Source organism: Benincasa hispida, chromosome 11, assembly GCF_009727055.1.
Source record: "Benincasa hispida cultivar B227 chromosome 11, ASM972705v1, whole genome shotgun sequence".
Classification (NCBI taxonomy): Eukaryota; Viridiplantae; Streptophyta; class Magnoliopsida; order Cucurbitales; family Cucurbitaceae; genus Benincasa; species Benincasa hispida.
Genome location: NC_052359.1, coordinates 55,128,831 through 55,150,802, shown reverse-complemented (window position 1 = coordinate 55,150,802; position 21,972 = coordinate 55,128,831). Strand labels below are relative to the sequence as shown.

The following is a 21,972-nucleotide window of genomic DNA, read 5'->3' as shown; positions in this document are numbered from 1 at the left end:
CATTAATGGTTTGTGTTCATATACTGACAATACAGGTATTTTTTAAAACATTTTGAAAGTTGAAGGACACTTTTGAAACCGAACATTAATGGTTTCCATGCAAAGTAACAACGATGGTACTTTTGAATTTTTTTTTTTTAAAGTTCAAGGGTAATTTTGAAACTTTTGAAAGTTCAAAATTATTTTTACACAAAGTACAAAGTCTAAGGATATTTTATATAATTTAAACATTTTTCTTTAATACCAAAACTTTTCTTGATATCTTTTTTAGATAATTAAAGTTTCTTTTGTCTGGTTGATGCAAGAATTATAATATTAATGTCGATATCAAAATTTCAACTTTATAAATATATTGATAGATATTTCTATATTGATGGATGTCTTGTAAATAAAGAAAGCAATAAAAATTATTTAAAATATTATTGTTAGTATGTGAGATAGGTGAAAATTTTTTAAATTTTTTTAAGAGATTTTTTAATGTTTTATGCATATCTATAAAAGAAGGTATATCCAATATATTTAACATCTATGTTGAATAATTTGATTTACAAATATGTATTAACAAATATATCTACATAATGACAAATGTTAATCATTTCGTTAAAAAAGTGTAAACTTGAAAGTCTAGCACCGACTTCTAGGTTGATTACACAACTAATCACAATTGTGCTAAGCGGAATTATTCGAGGAGACTAATTTTGTGAGAGCATATAGATTTTTCAGCCTACATCTAGCCATTATTAAAAGATAGTCATAGTATGGTGGTTTCATTGAATAATTTTTCAAGCCTAAGAGTTGAACTTTAGTGTATGGAGATGATCTTTGAGTCATAATTTTTCTTTAATACCAAAATTTTTTCAGATTGACGAATGTATCTACATTTTGACAAATATTAATGTTTGCATTGTAAAGTGTGTAAAATTGGAGAGTCGGAGTATAACATTGATGACTCGCAGGTCAATGTCACCAACCATTCAAATCATGCCAACCAATCCCCTAGATAGAAAATTTTCAAGAAGATCTACATATTAAAGTTGGAAGATGGAACAACCTATCATGCTTGGCCACAAACGACAAGTGAAACTTAAAAGATCAAGTCTATTTTCACTTTATTGAAAATATTGATTTGACGTTTAAATAATAATAGAAAATAGAAAAATCTTAATAAGCGGCACCATATGCTTTGAACTTATTTGGGTCATGTCATTCTTTAATTTCATTCCTAGTTCCTCCAGAAAAAAAAAAATATCTCAATTTTATCACTATTTCAATTTAAGTTTTTATTCTTATTAAAAAAATTTATCTATTCAACTTTTAATATCTTTTTAGCATAAAATGGGTTATTATTGACCTAAAAATTAAAATAGATCGATTAAATTATTAGTATACTAACCGTAGTTTGTCATTTGTCGAGACATTGTTCTTGTTAGTTGCAATATTCTAATATTTTACTTTGAGTTTGTAATATTTGTACTTTCTTGACAAGAAATGGAAATGAAGGAATCAGAATACATATGTTTTTTTTTTTTTCATTTTATTGGTTGCTAATTTTAATCAAGTAATAGATAATGAATATTAATATATGTGGGTCTTGTACTAAAATAAAATTATAAGTCATTGCCACTATTTTATTAAGTTTCATTCCTTTCAATTGGTAGGTGTGATGTCCCCCGCTTTCATATTTTATATATTTAATTTTTTTAAATTAAAAAAAAAAGCCTTATTTTGTGCTTTTATGTGAACATTCTTAACCCACTTATCGAGTACAATAACTCATGATATTGAAAGACATTGTGTTAAATAGAGAACTTGACAGTGTCAGCATAACTTCCCCGATTAAGGTATATATCATCGACCAAAAGATCAATAGTTTATATCATTACCTCTATATTTTGTTAAAATAAAAAATTTATATTAGATATAATTTAAAATATAAAATAATTATATTTAGTTGCACTTTTAGAAATAATAATTAAGTATATAGTAACACTTTTAAATAATTACAAATAAAGAAAAATCTCAATGATATAATCTATCATTGATAGACCCCTACTAGCGATATTATCTATCATCGATAGACTTCGAAAACAAAATCTAAATTTTGTTGTATTTACAAATTCTTTTGCATTGTGCTATATATTTAGAAATACTTTTGGTCCTATATTTGCAAGTCTCTCCCATTTTCTCTCTACAATTTATCCGAAGTCGATAATCAGATCTTTTAGCATCATCTACAACGTCTCATACAAATTTAACTTCATTTCTCTCATTAAAAACATGGCTAAATCTTTACCAATGATCTTCAATTTATAACCAAAGTTCTTTTGGAAAATGACCCCAACATTTTTCTAAAATGACCTATGTTTTCTTTTGACTTTTTTCTTTGTGCATTGAATGTAGTACCTTCTCATTTTCATGAACTTTTTTAACAGGGAAAGTAATTTTAACAGTGCATTTTATGACCTAAAAAGTATATTAATTCAAAAATATATCATGAGAGATTTCGTGAAAGTAGAAAAATAATCATCTATAATTATAAATGAGCATAATTCAACTCATATTCAAGATTAGAGGTTTGATCCCCATCCTAATATATTATTTTAAAAAATAATCCATGATTGTTTTTAAAAAAATAGATCACGATTTTAAAAGTGTTTTTCAAGGTAGGTAAAGTTGTATTTGGAATACATTTTCAAGGGTTTAATTTAAAAAATATATCATTTTAAAAGAAATTGGAGTATTTGACAACCACTCAAAATAGTTTTTCAAGTATTTTTTAATAAATTTTTATCAAAAGTGTTTATATAAAAATGATTTTTTTGAAAAAAAAATTCCCCAAGCCAATACAAATGGACCTTAAGATGACCCATACAATAACCAAAAGGGAAGAAATAATTTGGATCTAATTTTTTAAAAAAATTCAAACCCAAGTGTGATTAAAGTACATCTTAAAGAGATGTGTTCAAAATACCTTCTAAGTTTAAAGTACATCTTAAAGAGGTGTGTCCAAAATACCTTCCTAGTTTAAGTATTTTTTTTTCCAAATGATTCTATTAGTTACAAATATGATTTTTTTTTTCTTTAGACGATTTTTGACTACTCGAGATTGATAGTAAAAATTCATGCCAGTTGAACTATATTTGTATCAACCTCACTAGCTTTTATTCGATAATAATAATGTTTATAATAAAGCAATATTTTAAAGTACTTTTTATTCATTGAGATTTTTTTTTTTACAAAAATAAAAATTTTGTTAATGTGAGAACATAGTCAAGAATCTATAATGAAAACACTTTAATCATTAATTTAGAGTATATTTAGTTTAACTTTTCAAGTGTTTAATTTTGAAAATAAATCATTTTAGAAAAAATTGAAGTGTTTGACAACCATTCGAAATAGGTTTTAAAGCAATTTCAAAGTGCATTTTAAACCGTTTTTATCAAAAGAGATAAAATAAAATTGAATTTTTTAAAAAATAGTTTTTTCTCTTGCCAATCCATACAAGTCCTTCGACATTTTTATTTCTAATTTCTTTAAGAAGTATTTTTCCAATTTAGTCCCTAATTACTTTTTAAGTAGTGCCTCTAGAAACCTTCACTTTATTGCCAAGAAACACCAGGCAACATCTATAGCTATTAAATGAGCCTTTCAAAAACAGTATAAATACCAACACCAAAGCTTGAGCTTACTAAAGCAAAAAGAGAAAAAGAAAAGGAAAAAAAAAAAACCCTAATTAGATCTGAAAAACAGTGTTTTTCTAAATCCAAAAGCTTTTTTTTTTCCTTTAATTTTGTGAGTTGTGTTTGAAAAATTAAGAAATGGCAAGATCAATAATGTCATCAGAGCCTCTTTTTGTTGGGAGTGTGATAGGAGATGTTCTTGATTCCTTCACTCAAAGCATGAAGATGTGTGTTTTTTATAGTAATAATAAGCAAGTTTTCAATGGCCATGAGTTCTTTCCTTCTATTGTTGTTGCTAAACCTAGGGTTGCAATTCAGGAAGGAGACTTCAGATCTTTCTTTACTCTGGTTTGGTTTTTTCTTTTTTCCCCCTTTTCTTCAAGATTTGACTGACCCAATTGCTTCTCTCTTTACTCATTAGGATATGAATCGATGATTTATTTGAGGTTCGAGTCTCTCACTCTGCATGCTGAAGAAAAGAAAAATTAAGATTTTGAGTTGTTTGGTCTATCAATCTAAGTATAAATATTAATTATATCAATAAAAAAAGTTTAGATATTCAAATTTATGTGTTGCATGTTGAATAATTTTTTTAAAAAAATAAGAAAAAAAATGTAAATATTTTTTAGATTTTTCTATTTAAGAATTTTCCTTTTTGATTATTTGTTAGACTTATACTAGTTTTCAAGCTCACAAAGAAAAAAAAATATTAAATTTACCACAACTTTTTTCACTAGACATGGTTTAGTGTGTATATCAACGTCTATTAGTGATAAACTTCTATCAATTTCTGTTAGTGATAGATACTAATGAACTTATATCAGTCTCTATAAAAGAATATTAAAATTTTGTTACTTTGTGTAAATAATTTCCCTTATTTTTCTATCTTTGAAAATCCCCCTATATATTTTTTCTCTCGTGAATTTGTTTTATGCTTACAACATCGATATTTTCTTCATATTGGTGACGTTGTTCCTTCTTTTGAACTATAAAAAATATATTAGAGATGTGTTTTATCTAAATATCTCTTAATGTTTTCATTACTTGATTATTATTATTATTATTTTTTCAGATTATGACAGACCTAGATGTTCCTAGGCCAAGTGATCCTTATTTAAGGGAGCATTTACACTGGTAATTAAACATTTATATATGAGTTGATTTTTTTAAGGCTTTATATATGTGTGTGATGAAGTTATATTACATAAATTGCATGTACATGTGAAATCAACCATTAAATTTGACTTTTTGTTTTTGGAGTACGATATGGAGTATGGGAATTTGAACCTCCAGCGTCCAATCAAATTTGATTTTGATGAATAATGATGCGAGAATCGATGTAATATTTGTCTTTACTGGATTATGAAAATATTTTGGATTTTGGCTAATTTTGCAAATTTTTCTTTCATTTTCGTCTTGCCTAGATTTTTTTTTGGTCTGATTTGGGTTTCATTTGGTTATATTTTTAGTTTATTTTTGGAAGAAAACTTTGAAAATAATCTAATATTTGCTTCTTACATTTATTAAAATTAAAAAATCTTCTTTTATAGAGAAAAGAAATACATGTATTTTAATAGTGGGAAGATCCCCTTTATTTAACTGCAATATAGTAATTATTTACTTACTTGTATAATTTATTATGCATTCACTAAAGGCATAATTACTGGATTGTACTCCTTATTTGCTATATCTTAATTGAGGGTATATTTGGCAACATGTTCTCCTTCTTAGCATTTTTTAAGTTAAACAAATGTAACTTTCAATTTTAAGGAGTGTTAATATAAGTGTCTTGTCCACTTGTCAAAGAATCAATGAAATCTTCCTCTTATTAAAATTGATTTTTTCTTTTGACAATATTTAGATAAAGGAATCAAACTTTTAATTTCGAAGTAGATAGTAAAATTGATTAAAATAGATTAAAATATCAAAAAATATCGATGTTCATGAATATTTCTGAAAAAATTATAAGAACAAAACAATTAAAAAATATATTTTTTAATTAATAAAACTTTTTACACCTTGTTAAACAAGAAATAGAGGAAAAAAGAAAAAGAAGGGAAAAAACTCTTTCTTATTTATTTATTTATTTACTTATTATTTTTTAACTTTTGCATATGAAAACATAATCAAAAGTTACTAAGGATAACTTTCGCAATTTAGATTCTATTTTATATTTTCAGATTGGTTGAATCCTCTTAAATAGCTCCTACCATATGAACTATTCATTAGGAAGCTTTTATCAAACCATAGGGGTAAATTATAATTATAAACAATAACTTAAATTTTAACTTACCAGGGACCAAAATTTCAATTTTTCTTATAAATTATATTATATTACAAAATAATAATTATACAATTTTTTTTAATATAAAATATATCCATAAATAAATTAATAATAATTTATTGTCAACTAAAATTTAGTAACTATAACTAGTTTACAATTGTTTTGATCATAATTCAATTTCTAAATTCTGCTACCAAATACATATCTAAAAACATGAAATATAATTTTATTTTTATTTAATCCCTTGTTTCAAATTTCTATTTTCAAATTCTCTACCAAATAGGTCCTAAATAGTTTTAACTATCAAACCTCTATTGTAGGATCGTAACGAATATCCCTGGCACTACAAACACTGCATTCAATAACTTTTCCTACCAAATATATATATTCAAAATAAATAATAATAACAATAAACTTTCTTCTAAACAAAGTAAAAAATTGAAAAAATAAAAAACTTTCTAAAGGGGGAGATTAGAAGAAAAACTTTTTAAATATATACATATATTGTCTATTTCCTTTCCTTTTTAGCTTCAGTTTAGACCATCTTTACGAGAAACTATTAGGTACAGCCTAATTTCATGCTCTACATTCCTTTACGTGTATAAAAAAAATTATAAAGAATCATTTTTAAAAAGACGACTTGCTACCTGACAATTTTTTGGACAATTGCTTTTGCAGCTTAGATAACCCTCAAATATTTTCTATATAAATAATTTAAAGAAAACTCCCTCCTTGGTTTCTTATTTATTTATTTTTTATTACTATTGAGATCAAAGATCTAGGTTAATAACATAAGATTTGTGTCAAGTTAATTTATGGTGATATTGCCCTTTCTTCTTGAGTTTTGTGGGGGGAAAATGTAAGATTTTTTTTTTTTTTTTTTTTAAATCTCCAATTTGCTAAATTCTAAACTTTTAGGAGCAAAACATTATATAGGTATTGACAAACTTTTATTTCCTAGTTTTCTAATGATTTTAAAATTTTAATAGATAAATTAAAGATTAAAAGAAACTGAAATTTTTACATACAAGTTAGAAAATGGTGAGAGCTCTATCCTTTTCCATCCTTTTCCTTCTTAATTAAGCAGATTTTTCTTAAAATGAGAAAGAGAATAAACTTATAACTTTTTATTGACGATCAATATAAATATATCTTAACTGTTAAGCTACAATATTAAAACTAATAAATTTTGTAAATGGGATTTTGAATGAAACACATGGAGGGAGATAGTAAGCTACGAGATTCAACCGCCAAACATAGAAATCCACAGGTTTGTTTTTATTCTATGCAAGCAGAAACTAAGACAATCAGTGAATCCACCTTCTTCAAGGGATCATTTCAACACTCGAGCCTTTGCTGCCCACAACAATCTGGGTCTCCCCATCGTTGCCATCTACTTCAATGTCCAAAGAGAAATTGCTGCCAGACGGTGTTAAAACCGCCGTTTGGCGACAGTCCGAGTGGACCAAAATAGAAGAGGAGAAAAAGGGAAAAAAATCAATATACAATCTGAGTCTTTCTTTTCCCTTGAAAATAATAATCACTTTCTATATATGGTGATATAGAAGGAAGGGAGAGAGAGATTCAGATTTGTATATTTGAAAAATGTATATTTGCATGAGGGAAAATAATTTGGACATGCAAAAGGAGGAGAACGACGTCGTTTTCTTTTCCTTTTTGGTGTATTTTAGTTGTGTGTTATTAGTGTATTTTGCATGTTCATATAGATGGATGTGCTAATGAATTTAGTTTCAGAGATGATTTACCATTACCACAGTTTGTGTTTAGTTTTCAAATTAAGATATATGAAAACGTCCACTTCGTAACGGTTTTATTTTTATATTTTTCATTTCTTATTTTTTTGTTTTTGTTTTTTTTTTTCCTGTTGGATGTGCTAATGAATTTCCATTTTTTTTTCATTTCTTGATTATGGTAGATTTTAAAATAATTGTTGGTAGTTGTGCTTTTAGAAAAATCAGCTATGAAAAAAAGTAAAAAAATGTTTGATAAATTCCAGCTTAAACTTGAAAAAATAGGTTAGAGTGTTCCGTAAATAAATACAACAACATATTATTTTAGATATAATAATTAAAATAGTCTTATAATCAATTTTATTGTAATTTAAAATTTTAAATAATTGTTTAGTATGATAAATTATATATGTTATAGATTAATTTTTAAATATTAAGAAAAATAGCTTTATTTTAAAAAATGAATATGGTATACTTTTTTTCAAAAAATGATGTATTTAACTCATAAAATATAGAAAATAGATTTGATTGGGTGAGAAATAGATAAATACGTAAAATAAATGTTCTTTTTATAGTATAAAATTGAAAACTAAATATTAATTACAAATTCTAACTAATTTTAGGAAAATCTAAAAGTTAGAAGGATACTGCTTTTAAAGTCAACATAAAATTAACGCGTTTTAAAAAGTGTTTTTTAACGGTAGATCAGTTTTTAGCAAATGGTTGAGATTTTTTTTCAAATGGTTTTTTGACACGGCTAACGTTAAATGTAACCTTAGTGAAGTTGAAAAATTGCATTTGGTAACGGTATTTTATTGGGAAAAAAAATAGGATAAGGAACCATTACTTGTGTTTTTGTTTTCTGAAATTTTTAATTAAAAATGTAAAAATTTTACATGAAAACAATATTTTGAAGTTAAACATTGAAAATTGATATTTTATATTTATAATAAATTTCAAAAGAAAATTCAAGGGTGTGTTTGGTTTAACCTTTCAATTGTTTAATTTTAAAAATAAATCATTTTGAAAAAATTTAAAGTGTTAGGCAACCAATCAAAACAGATTTTGAAGTGTATTTTAATTAGTTCTTATCAAAAGTGTTTAAATAAAAAATGAACTTTTTAGATTAAAATTTTTTTCTCTAGTCAATCCAAAAAGGCCTAAAAATTTATTGAAAATACGTTGCAAAAATTAGACACCGATTTCCTTGGGTTGCAATCCATGGAGGCAACTTGAGATCTTTCTTCACTCTGGTTTGGTTTTTTCTTTTTCCCCCCTTTTCTTCAAGATTATGATTGACCAAATTGCTTCTCCGTTTACTCGTTACGGATAGGATAAATGATTTATTTGAGATTCGAGTCTCTCGCTCTGCATGTGGAAGAGAAGAAATATTAAGATTTTGAGTTTTTTGATTTATCAATGTAAGTATAAGCATCAATTATATCATTTAAAAAAAGGTTTAGATATTCAAATTTCTGTCTTGCATGTTGAACAATTTTTTAAAAAAGAATAAGAAACAAATTGTCATATGGCTTTTTTCCCTTAATAAGATGTATGTGATTGAATATTGTCATTTTCTTCTTAAATAGTTTTATTTTAAATTATTTGTTAGACCTTTATTAGTTTTTTAAGTTCACAAAGAAAAAAAGGAATAATTTATCATTATATATATATATATATATAATATTCATGCTCTAATACCATTTTGCATGAAGCATGAAGAATTGGATACGTGATGTGTAATTAGCATGAAGTAGATGGAGTTTGTGGAAGCATGCATGCTTGACACGTGGCAAAGAGAAAACTGAATTGATGATTGTTATGGAATGGAAAATTGTGAAGAATATTTTGAGAGATATGAGGATTGTATGGAATGTAAAATTATGAAGAATGACGAATATATTCGTATTGATGAGACAATAGTTTAATATAATAGATGTGTTTGAAATGATGATGAAAACTTTTGGCAAATCGAAATATAATTAAAGAACTAAAATAGTTGTTGAAATTATAAAATTTGGTAAAGAAAATTTGATGTAAATAAAGTAGTTATTGGAAATATTAAAATACTATTAACTTACTTGAATTTTGTTGGAAAAGCGAAGAACTATTTATTTTATTTCACAGAGTACAAATTATCTTGTTTTTCTCTGGCAGAGACTCAAAAGATTCGCAAGAAAAACTTCTCCTATATATATATATATTTCATCTCTTGTCAATTTCTTTAGTGCTTATGACATCAATATATTCATAAGAAATTGTAGGTTCGAATTCTCATCTTTATATTTGTGATGTTATTTCTTCTTTTGAACAACGAAATGTATATATCTAGAGATGTGTTTTATTTAAATATCTCTAAATGTTTTCATTATTTCATTTAATTTCTTCTTTATTTTTTATTCTAGATTATGACTGACCCAAATGTTCCTCGTGAAAGATTGAGAGCTCCGATACGGAAGCGCAGATCGTGTCCCAATTTTAAATTTATAGAGAATTAAAATTTCAGAGAACTACATTATGTCCTTTTACAAAATTTACAACATGCTTTAGATACAATATAGAAGGAACTCAAGGTTAATTACACTTATCTTTGAAGCCAAATGAATCTTCATGAATTTGTCTTGATTGGTCACGGATTCTCATTTTGATCACAAATAGAAATAGCAACCTGAAACCAAAAAAGGTAGACACCACCACAATAGAAATCTTTGTATTCTCCTAAGGGCTTGAGAATCACAAGAGTTTAATAGGCTCGGTGATATTTATTTTTGGGAGCGAGGGAGAAGATAGAGATGAGAGGAATTTTCCTTTTCTATAGGTATTGACAAAATTTTATTTCCTAGTTTTCTAAATATTTTTAATAGATGAATTAAAGATTAAAAAAACTGAATTTTTACATACAAGTTAGAAAAGGGTGAGAGCTCCATTCTTTTCTATCATTTTCCTTCTTAATTAAGCAGATTTTTCTTATTATGAGAAAGAGAATAAACTTAAAACTGTTTATTGACAATCAATATAAATATATCTTAACTATTAAGCTACTATATTAAAACCAATAAATTTTGTAAATGGGATTTTGAATGAAACACACGGAGGGAGATAGTAAGCTACGAGATTCCAACGCCAAACATAGGAATCCACAGGTTTGTTTTTGTTCTATTCAAGCAGAAACGAAGACAGTCAGTGAATCCATCCTCTTCAAGGGATTATTTCAACACCCGAGCCTTTGCCGCCGACAACGATCTGGGTCTCCCCGTCACGGCCATCTACTTCAATGCCCAAAGAGAAACTGCCACCAGACGGCGCTAAAACCACCGTTTGGCGACAGTCCGAGTGAACCAAAATAGAAGAGGAGAAAAAGGGAAAAAAATTAATATACAATCTGAGTCTTTCTTTTCCCTTGAAAATAATAATCACTTTCTATATATGGTGATATAGAGGAAGGGAGAGAGAGGGCGGATTGACATGCTTCATGATGACATGCTTAACATACATAACATTTATATACTAAAGTTGTGAAATTCATAATGACATTCATCTGTACATTCTAACTATATATTATAACAATTATAGTATAATGATGTGTGATAATGTCATTAATGCTCCAAACATATATTATAACATTTATATTATATGATGCATGAACATGCTATAAAATTAAATCATGCAACTATATTATAACATTTATAATATTCACGATGCATGATTAAATGCATAACCTATGGTAGAACTTTCTATATGGTATACATTATGACATATATTAAATAAAAATAAACCATATATCAAATGCATAATTTAAAGAACAATAAATGGATCGGGATTGGACTCTTAAACAACTAATTAAATTAATATAACATTTATATTAATTTAATAAATTAAAAACTAACTATTACAACAAAAAATTGATGAACCAAACCAAAAACTCGAACCTGTGAACCACTTGAACCAAGTGAACCGCACGCAAACCGATAGAACCACGAACCGAACCGCATCAATTTTTTCATCTCGGAGCGTTGCAATGTTGTGACCTAGCATTGCAACACTGCGGAAAAATCCTTCTGTCCGCCTCTTTGCAACGTTACAATGCTAGAGCACAATGTTGTAATGTTGTTATACAGTTGCCTACTATACAGTCATGAACTCCATCAATTTTGCTCCTATTTGGGCCTCGTTTTCTTCAGAAAATCGCCAAAAACTCACGAACGACACACACAATTAATTTCCAAACTCGATTGTAAATTAATGCCCAAAACAACGGGCCCTTACAAACCAAATTTGTAAATTAAAACAGTAAATTCTAAAGATCAATATTGAAAACATCCATAATTGCAAAACCAATAATCATTCATCAACATGAACATCGTAGAGTAATGCAAATCCCATCATCAACTGAATTTTGATTATGGAAAAAATTAAATTTGGGACTAAGAACGCCGCTCTGATACCAATTGAAGGACTGTGAGATTTGATGCAGAAGCGCTAATCGTGTCCCAATTTTAAACTCAAAGAGAACTAAAATTTCAAAGAACTACATTATGCATTTTAACAAAATTTACAACATGCTTCAGATACAATATAGAAGGAATTCGTGTTTAATCACACTTACCCTTAAAGCCAAATGAATCTTCATGAATTTCTCTTGATTGGTCACAAATTCTCCTTTTAATCATAAACAAAAGTAGCAACCCAAAACCAAAAAGGCTAGACACCATCATAAGGAACCTTGGTATTCTCCTAAGGGCTTGAGAATTACAAGAGTTATGTGGGCTCTGTGGTATTTAATTTCGGGAGTGAAGGAGAAGATAGAGATGAGAAAATGTTTCTAGGGGGAGATCTTTTGTGTGCTACTGGAAAAAAATCACTAAATTCTCTATATAAGAAGCAAAGGGAAGAAGATGGAAAAATTTGATCTCTGTTAACTTCCCATAACCACACGTTATTTTAGAGAGAAATAGGGGAGGGAAGTTAAACTCCCCCTTTAATTTTAAATTAAAATTAAATTTTAATTTAAATAATACTATAATAACTAATTTATTATATAACTACATGTTATATCAAATATAACACATAATCTATACTTTATATTCTATCAAATATAATATAATTTATAGTTTGTATTTTCTCTCAATAATTTATAGTATTAATATAAATCAAATTTATATTAAATTTGATTATATGAATCTAATCCATATAATCAATATTTCAATCATATTCAAATATTTATTTCATCTCAAATAAACTTTATATAATAATGTATCAAATACATTATATTAATTATATCATATATAATTAATTCTCTCAATTAATTTTGAGCAATTCAAATTGATTCAAAATTAAATTGATTCTCAATTATCCTAGTTGAGCTACTGAGGGGACCTTATTGACCTGTAGATTGAAGCTCCAATGGCACTTGAATAATTAATTAAACTCCTTAAATTAAATTACTCAACATTCATTAACTGCAGGTTACTCCATTAAAGACCGACAACTGCACTCTTTGCATCACAGATATATTTTCGTGTCCATTGGATATAACCAGTCAATAGCGTGATGACCCTTCACAAATTGCTCGTAAGTACAATTGGACCAAAATTACTATTTTTCCCCTATAGTTACATCTAACTCCTTAAGTACTATTGATTCCTTTAATGAACAATAAGTCATAGTCCGACTATGACCAAACCCCTCTCGGGCCAAGAGGGTGTGCACCACATTGTTCAAGCCAGATAATCAGCCCTCAAGGGAGTAATTTATCTACTTACCCTGACAATAGGGAAGGAGTAAATTTCGTCTTATGTAGCTGTGTTTCCAGCTCCCTCATCAAATGAATCATCAAAATAGTAAGCATATTGAGTCAGCAATCTGTCCACTCTCACCCATGCAAATCAAAGGATTGCCTTCATAGGTAGGAATTCACAACTCACTCAAGATTTAGGTCATGTCACCTGTGGTCATCCTAGTGAAATATAAGTCTCTATTATTAACGACTTTATATAATGAGACTATTCATTTCGTGGTCCGATTTTATACAAACCATTTTGTATAGAACATTGCCTCTCACATGTCTCTACATGAATGATCATCAAGATCAGATTATTTGTAGAACTTTTAAACAATTGTAACATCTACAAAGAGGGGCACATTCGTAGTGTCACCAGTATAAGGTATCTAACCTTATCCATCTACTACAGACCATTTAAGTTATCACTTAAACATGATCCACCTGTATATTTCTACATACATGTTTAAGCTACAGAAGATAACCTTTGATGTTAATTTATTGATTTGATGGGTTAATGCTACTAAATGTCAAATAAAATACCTCATATTTTATTAAATAAATAAATTGTTTGTACATTACAATTCCAAACTACGGGACTCGCGAGATTTAAGGCATCAATCCCAATGCCTGGTCTATGTGATCCTTATTTAAGGGAGCATTTACAATGGTAATTAAACATTTACATATGAGTTGATTTTTTTAAGGCTATATGTATGCCTGTGATGAATTATATTACATATATTGCATGTGTATGTGAAAACAACCAAATTAAATTTGACCTTTTTATTAGAGTACAACATGGAGTATTTTAGTTTGAACCTCCAATATCCAATCAAATTTAATTTTGTTTAATAATAATGCGAAAATCGATATAATACTCATTGTTATTGGATTATGAAATTATTTTGGATTTTGGCTAAATATAAAAGAATTTTCTTTCATTTTCATTTTGCTTAAAAAATTTTTTGTCTGATTTGGGTCTCATTTAGTAATTTTTTTTAGTTAATTTTTGGTAGAAAAATTTGAAAATAATCTAAGATTTGCCTCTTGCGTGTCTTAAAATTAAAAGATCTTCTTCTATAGAGAAAAGAAATACAAGTATTTTAGTAGTTGGAAGATCCCCTCCATTTCTCATAACTGCAATAGAGTATTTATTTACTTACCTTGTAAAATTTATTGTGCATTCATTAAAGGCATAATTTGTAAACCTCTAAACTTGTTTTACTAACTAATTATGTTTAAGTCTTTTTAATTATGTAATTAAGCTCTTGGAAGTATGTGCTTATAATGTTTGTATTATTTGAAGCGTGTGGGAAGCTCAATGTATGTGTACGTATGATTGAATGAGGGAAAATGTTCTAAGTGTTCGGAAGCTATACTCTGGAGTACTTAGAGGACAGGAAAATGTGCTAAGTGTGGAATTTCAAGCTCTCAAGTGAAGTAGAGAGAAGTTAACACTTAGAGGAAAGTAGAGGATTTTATGCGTTTGGAGCTATGACACGCTATGCAGCTAGTTTTGTTGAATTATGCGACCAGATGTCCAAGAAGGGGACATTATGGAAAAGTATAGCTATGTGGTATGTGGAAGGCCATGGAGGAAGTAATATGACTCTTGAATGAAGAGGAAAAGTCGAGGTTGGTATAGGGGAAGTATGCGACCAATCTCATATGCAAATGGTAAGGGCTGAATTGACAAATGGGGTGGTTGTGGACCAATGCGTTGAAGGTGACATCCAGAGGGTGCGACGCTGAGTAGGAGTATGTGATGACTAGGAGAAGACTTAAGTGGCCGCAAGCCCATGCAACGGAGTTAAGCTGGAGAGTTAAGCTTAATTAATTAATAAATGGGCTATGGTACAGCCTTAGAAACGTTGGATTGAGGATTAACATGCCAAGCAGCGTTTAATTAAGATAAGCCTACATGCAAGCCCAAGTATAAATAAGCCTTGCGAAGAAGAGAACTGTTTTGCCAAAAAATTTCCTACACTTAGAGGAAGTATTATTACCATTTGATGGACGAAATTGAAGAAGTTCTCAACAAGTTCGAGAGATTACGAGGATTTCCGACCTATTAAAAGGAACTTAATGCTCAGTTTATAACCAAAGTTCTCTTGGAAAATGACCCTAACATTTTTCTAAAATGACCTATGTTTTCTATTGTTTTCTTTTGACTTTTTTCTTTGTGCATTGAATGTAGTGCCTTCTCATTTTCATGAACTTTTTTAAGAGGGAAAATAATTTTAAGAGTGCATTTTATGACCTAAAAAGTATATTAATTCAAAAATATATCGTGAGAGATTTTGTGAAAGTACAAAAATAATCATCTATAGTTATAAATGAGCATAGTTCAACTCATACTCAAGATTAGAGGTTTGATCCCCATCCTAATATATTATTTTAAAAAAAATAACCTATGATTGTTTTCAGAAAAATTGATCACGATTTCAAAAGTGTTTTTTAAGATAGCTAAGGGTGTGTTTGGAATACATTTTCAAGTGTTTAATTTAAAAAATACGTTATTTTAAAAGAAATTGAAGTATTTGACAACCACCCAAAACAGTTTTTCAAGTGTATTTTAATACGTTTTTATCTAAAGTGTTTATATAAAAATGGTTTTTTTGAAAAAAAAAAATTTCCCCTAGCCAATACAAACGGACCTTAAGATGACCCATACAATAACCAAAAAGGGAAGAAAAATTTGGATCTAATTTTTAAAAAAATTCAAACCCAAGTGTGATTAAAGTACATCTTAAAGAGATGTGTTCAAAATACCTTCTAAGTTTAAAGTACATCTTAAAGAGGTGTGTCCAAAATACCTTTCTAGTTTAAGTATTTTTTTTCAAATGATTCTATTAATTACAAATATGATTTTTTTTTCTTTAGAAGATTTTTGACTACTCGAGATTGATAGTACAAATTCATACTAGTTGAACTGTATTCATATCAACCTCACTAACTTTTATTCGACAATAATAATGTTTATAATAAGGCAATATTTTAAAGTACTTTTTATTTATTGAGATTTTTTTTTACAAAATAACAATTTTGTTAATCTGAGAACACAGTCAAGAATCTATACTGAGAACACTTTAATCATTAATTTAGAGTATATTTAGTTTAACTTTTCAAGTGTTTAATTTTGAAAATAAATCATTTTAGAAAAAATTGAAGTGTTTGACAACCATTCGAAGTAGGTTTTAAAGCAATTTCAAAGTGCATTTTAAACCGTTTTTATCAAAAGAGATAAAATAAAATTGAATTTTTTAAAAAATAGTTTTTTCTCTTGCCAATCCATACAAGTCCTTCGACATTTTTATTTCTAATTTCTTTAAGAAGAATTTTTCCAATTTAGTCCCTAATTACTTTTTAAGTAGTGCCTCTAGAAACCTTCACTTTATTGCCAAGAAACACCAGGCAACATCTATAGCTATTAAATGAGCCTTTCAAAAACAGTATAAATACCAACACCAAAGCTTGAGCTTACTAAAGCAAAAAGAGAAAAAGAAAAGGAAAAAAAAAAAACCCTAATTAGATCTGAAAAACAGTGTTTTTCTAAATCCAAAAGCTTTTTTTTTTCCTTTAATTTTGTGAGTTGTGTTTGAAAAATTAAGAAATGGCAAGATCAATAATGTCATCAGAGCCTCTTTTTGTTGGGAGTGTGATAGGAGATGTTCTTGATTCCTTCACTCAAAGCATGAAGATGTGTGTTTTTTATAGTAATAATAAGCAAGTTTTCAATGGCCATGAGTTCTTTCCTTCTATTGTTGTTGCTAAACCTAGGGTTGCAATTCAGGAAGGAGACTTCAGATCTTTCTTTACTCTGGTTTGGTTTTTTCTTTTTTCCCCCTTTTCTTCAAGATTTGACTGACCCAATTGCTTCTCTCTTTACTCATTAGGATATGAATCGATGATTTATTTGAGGTTCGAGTCTCTCACTCTGCATGCTGAAGAAAAGAAAAATTAAGATTTTGAGTTGTTTGGTCTATCAATCTAAGTATAAATATTAATTATATCAATAAAAAAAGTTTAGATATTCAAATTTATGTGTTGCATGTTGAATAATTTTTTTAAAAAAATAAGAAAAAAAATGTAAATATTTTTTAGATTTTTCTATTTAAGAATTTTCCTTTTTGATTATTTGTTAGACTTATACTAGTTTTCAAGCTCACAAAGAAAAAAAAATATTAAATTTACCACAACTTTTTTCACTAGACATGGTTTAGTGTGTATATCAACGTCTATTAGTGATAAACTTCTATCAATTTCTGTTAGTGATAGATACTAATGAACTTATATCAGTCTCTATAAAAGAATATTAAAATTTTGTTACTTTGTGTAAATAATTTCCCTTATTTTTCTATCTTTGAAAATCCCCCTATATATTTTTTCTCTCGTGAATTTGTTTTATGCTTACAACATCGATATTTTCTTCATATTGGTGACGTTGTTCCTTCTTTTGAACTATAAAAAATATATTAGAGATGTGTTTTATCTAAATATCTCTTAATGTTTTCATTACTTGATTATTATTATTATTATTTTTTCAGATTATGACAGACCTAGATGTTCCTAGGCCAAGTGATCCTTATTTAAGGGAGCATTTACACTGGTAATTAAACATTTATATATGAGTTGATTTTTTTAAGGCTTTATATATGTGTGTGATGAAGTTATATTACATAAATTGCATGTACATGTGAAATCAACCATTAAATTTGACTTTTTGTTTTTGGAGTACGATATGGAGTATGGGAATTTGAACCTCCAGCGTCCAATCAAATTTGATTTTGATGAATAATGATGCGAGAATCGATGTAATATTTGTCTTTACTGGATTATGAAAATATTTTGGATTTTGGCTAATTTTGCAAATTTTTCTTTCATTTTCGTCTTGCCTAGATTTTTTTTTGGTCTGATTTGGGTTTCATTTGGTTATATTTTTAGTTTATTTTTGGAAGAAAACTTTGAAAATAATCTAATATTTGCTTCTTACATTTATTAAAATTAAAAGATCTTTTATAGAGAAAAGAAATACATGTATTTTAATAGTTGGAAGATCCCCTTTATTTAACTGCAATATAGTAATTATTTACTTACTTGTATAATTTATTATGCATTCACTAAAGGCATAATTACTGGATTGTACTCCTTATTTGCTATATCTTAATTGAGGGTATATTTGTCAACATGTTCTCCTTATTAGCATTTTTTAAGTACAAATGTAACTTTCAATTGGAAAGTTAATATAAAGGGTCTTTTCCACTTGTCAAAAAACCAATGAAATCTTCCTCTTAAATTTTTTTTTTTTTGGAATCTAACTTTTAACCTCGAAGTAGATAATACAAACTTATTAAAATAGGTTAAAATATCGAAAAATATCAATGTCCATGAAAATTTTTGGAAAAAAAATTATAAGAACAAAACAATTAAAAATATTTTTTAATTAATAAAACTTTTTACACCTTTTTAAACAAGTAACAGAGGAAAAAAGAAAAAGAAGAAGGGAAAAAACTCCCTTCTTGGTTTCTTATTTATTTATTTATTTACTTATTATTTTTTAACTTTTGCATCTGAAAACATAATCGAAAATTATTGGATAACTTTCGCAATTTAGATTTTGTTTATGTTTTCAGATTGGTTGAGTTCAGTGAATATATATTTGGCAAAAAACCCAATTCTATTTTGGAAAATTGTTTTGAGATTATGTGATGCAAACACTACAAATTCTAAAAGCAATATTTTTATGTTTTCTTTGTATCCATAATTTGAATTTTAAAATTTTAAATACAAAATTATATTAGATAAAGATAAAAGCATTTAGAAATATAAAATGTCATGTTATAAACCTAATTCAATTTTTTTAAAAAAATAAAAAATTTATTATGTAATGTATTCTAAATTAAATTAGGTTAAGTTTCAAGTTCCGTCCTTATGATTTGGATAAAGTTAAAAGTTAGTACATATGATTTTAAGATTTAGAATTTAGTTCCTACAGTTTAATAGTTCATATGGTTTTTTAAATCCTCTTCAATACCTCCTAACATATGAACTATTCATTAGGAAGCTTTTATCAAACCATAGGGGATAAATTATAATTATAAACAATAAGACTTAAATCTTAACATACTCTAAACCATAGGGACCAAAATTTCAATTTTTCCTATAAATGATATTATATTACAAAATAATAATTATACAATTTTTTAACATAAAATATATTCATAAATAAATTAAAAATAATTTATTGTCAGCTAAAATTTAGTAACTATAACTAGTTTATAATTGTTTAGATTATAATTCAATTTCTAAATTCGGCTACCAAACATATATCTAAAAGCATGAAATACAACTTTGTTTTTATTTAATCCTTTGTTTCAAATTTCTGTTTTCAAATTCTCTACCAAATAGGCCCTAAATAGTTGTAATTGTGAAACCTCTATTGTAGGATCATAACGGATATCCCTGGCACTACAGACACCACATTCGGTAACTTTTCCTACCAAATATATATATTCAAAATAAATAATAATAATAATAAACTTTCTTCTAAAAAAAGTAAAAAATAAAAAGATAAAAAACATTCTAGAGGGGAGATTAGAAGAAAATCTTTTTAAATATATACATATATTGTCTGTTTCCTTACCTTTTTAGCTTCGGTTTAGATCATCTTTAAGAGAAACTATTAGGTGTATAAAAAAAAAATTCATGCTCCACATTCCTTTACGTGTATAAAAAAAAATTATAACAAAAAAATCATTTTAAAAAATACAACTTGCTACATGATAATTTTTTGGACAATTACTTGTGCAGCTTAGATAACATTCAAGTATTTTAAGTTTTTTTAAAAGAAAACTCCCTCCTTCGATTCTTATTTATTTATTTATTTTTATTATTATTGAGATCAAACATCTAGGCTAATAACATAGATAAGATTTGTGTCAAGTTGACTTAGGATGATATTGCTCTTTCTTCTTGAGTTCTTTTTTTTTTTTTTTGGGGGGGGGGGGGGATTTAAAAAAAAACTCCAATTAAAGATTAAAAGAAACTGAAATTTTATTTCTTAATTTTCTAAATATTTTTAATAGATCAATTAAATATTAAAGAAAACTGAAATTTTTACATACAAGTTAGAAAAGGGCGAGAGTTCCCTCCTTTTCCATCCTTTCCTTCTTAATTAAGCAGGTTTTTCTTATAATGAGAAAGAGAATAAACTTATAATTTTTTATTGACAATCAATAAAAATATATCTTAACTATTAAGTTACTATATTAAAACTAATAAATTTTGTAAATGGGTTTTTGAATGAAACACAGGGAGGGAGATAGTAAGCTACGAGATTCCAATACCAAACATAGAAATCCACAGGTTTGTTTTTGTTCTGTTCAAGCAGAAACAAAGACAATCAGTGAATCCACCATCTTCAAGGGATCATTTCAACACCCGAGCCTTTGCTGCCAACAACGATCTGGGTCTCCCCGTCACTGCCGTCTACTTCAATGCCCAAAGAGAAACTGCCGTCAGACGGCGCTAAGACCACCATTTGACGACAATCCGAGTGGACCAAAATAGAAGAGGAGAAAAAAGGGAAAAAAATTAATATATAATCTGAGTCTTTTTTTCCTTGAAAATAATAATCACTTTCTATATATGGTGATATAGAAGGAAGGGAGAGAGAGGTTCAAATTTGTATATTAGAAAAATATATATTTACATGAGGGGAAATAATTTGGACATGCAAAAAAGAGGAGAACCGCGTCGTTTTCTTTTCCTTTTTGGTGTGTTTTTTAGTTGTGTGTTATTAATGTATTTTGCATGTTCATATAGATGGATGTGCTAATGAATTTAGTTTCAGAGATGATTTACCATTACCACGGTTTGTATTTAGTTTTCAAATTAAGATATATGAAAAGGTCCACTTGGTAACGGTTTTAATTTTATACTTTTCATTTCCTGCTTTTTTGTTTTTGTTTTTGTTTATGTTTATGTTTCTTTTCCAAGGCTCAATTTAAAATTATGGTAGATTTTAAAATAATTGTGGGTAGTTGTGTTTTTAGAAAAATCAGCTGTGAAAAGAAGTAAAAGAGTGTTTGATAAATTCCAACTTAAACTTGAAAAAATAGATTAGAATGTTCGGTAAATAAATACAACAACATATTATTTTGGATATAATAATTCAAATAAACTTATAGTCAACTTTTTTTTTAAAAAAAATTGTAATTTAAAATTTTAAATAATTGTTTAGTATGATAAATTATATCTGTTATAGATTAATTTTTAAATATTAAGGAAAATAGTTTTATTTTAAAAAAATGAATATGGTATATTTTTTTTTTCAAAAAATGATGTATTTAACTCATAAAATATAGAAAATAGATTTGATTTGATGAGAAATAGTTAAATATATAAAATAAATGTTCTTTTTAAAGTATAAAATTGAAAACTAAATATTAATTAAAAATTCTAACTAATTTTAGG

The 21,972-nt window shown here is 27.3% G+C and overlaps 2 protein-coding genes across 2 annotated transcripts; both read left to right on the top strand.

Annotated features, from left to right (window-relative positions):
- Positions 1–3,818: 3,818 nt before the first annotated feature.
- On the top strand, positions 3,819–11,024 carry LOC120091607 (protein CENTRORADIALIS-like). Its single transcript, XM_039049711.1, has 4 exons — positions 3,819–4,028; positions 4,753–4,814; positions 6,285–6,325; positions 10,807–11,024. The coding sequence occupies exons 1-4, from the start codon at positions 3,819–3,821 to the stop codon at positions 11,022–11,024; spliced, it is 531 nt and encodes a 176-aa protein (XP_038905639.1).
- A 6,086-nt stretch (positions 11,025–17,110) lies between these two features.
- LOC120091667 (protein CENTRORADIALIS-like) lies at positions 17,111–21,028 on the top strand. Its single transcript, XM_039049769.1, has 4 exons — positions 17,111–17,320; positions 18,045–18,106; positions 19,943–19,983; positions 20,811–21,028. The coding sequence occupies exons 1-4, from the start codon at positions 17,111–17,113 to the stop codon at positions 21,026–21,028; spliced, it is 531 nt and encodes a 176-aa protein (XP_038905697.1).
- Positions 21,029–21,972: the final 944 nt, after the last annotated feature.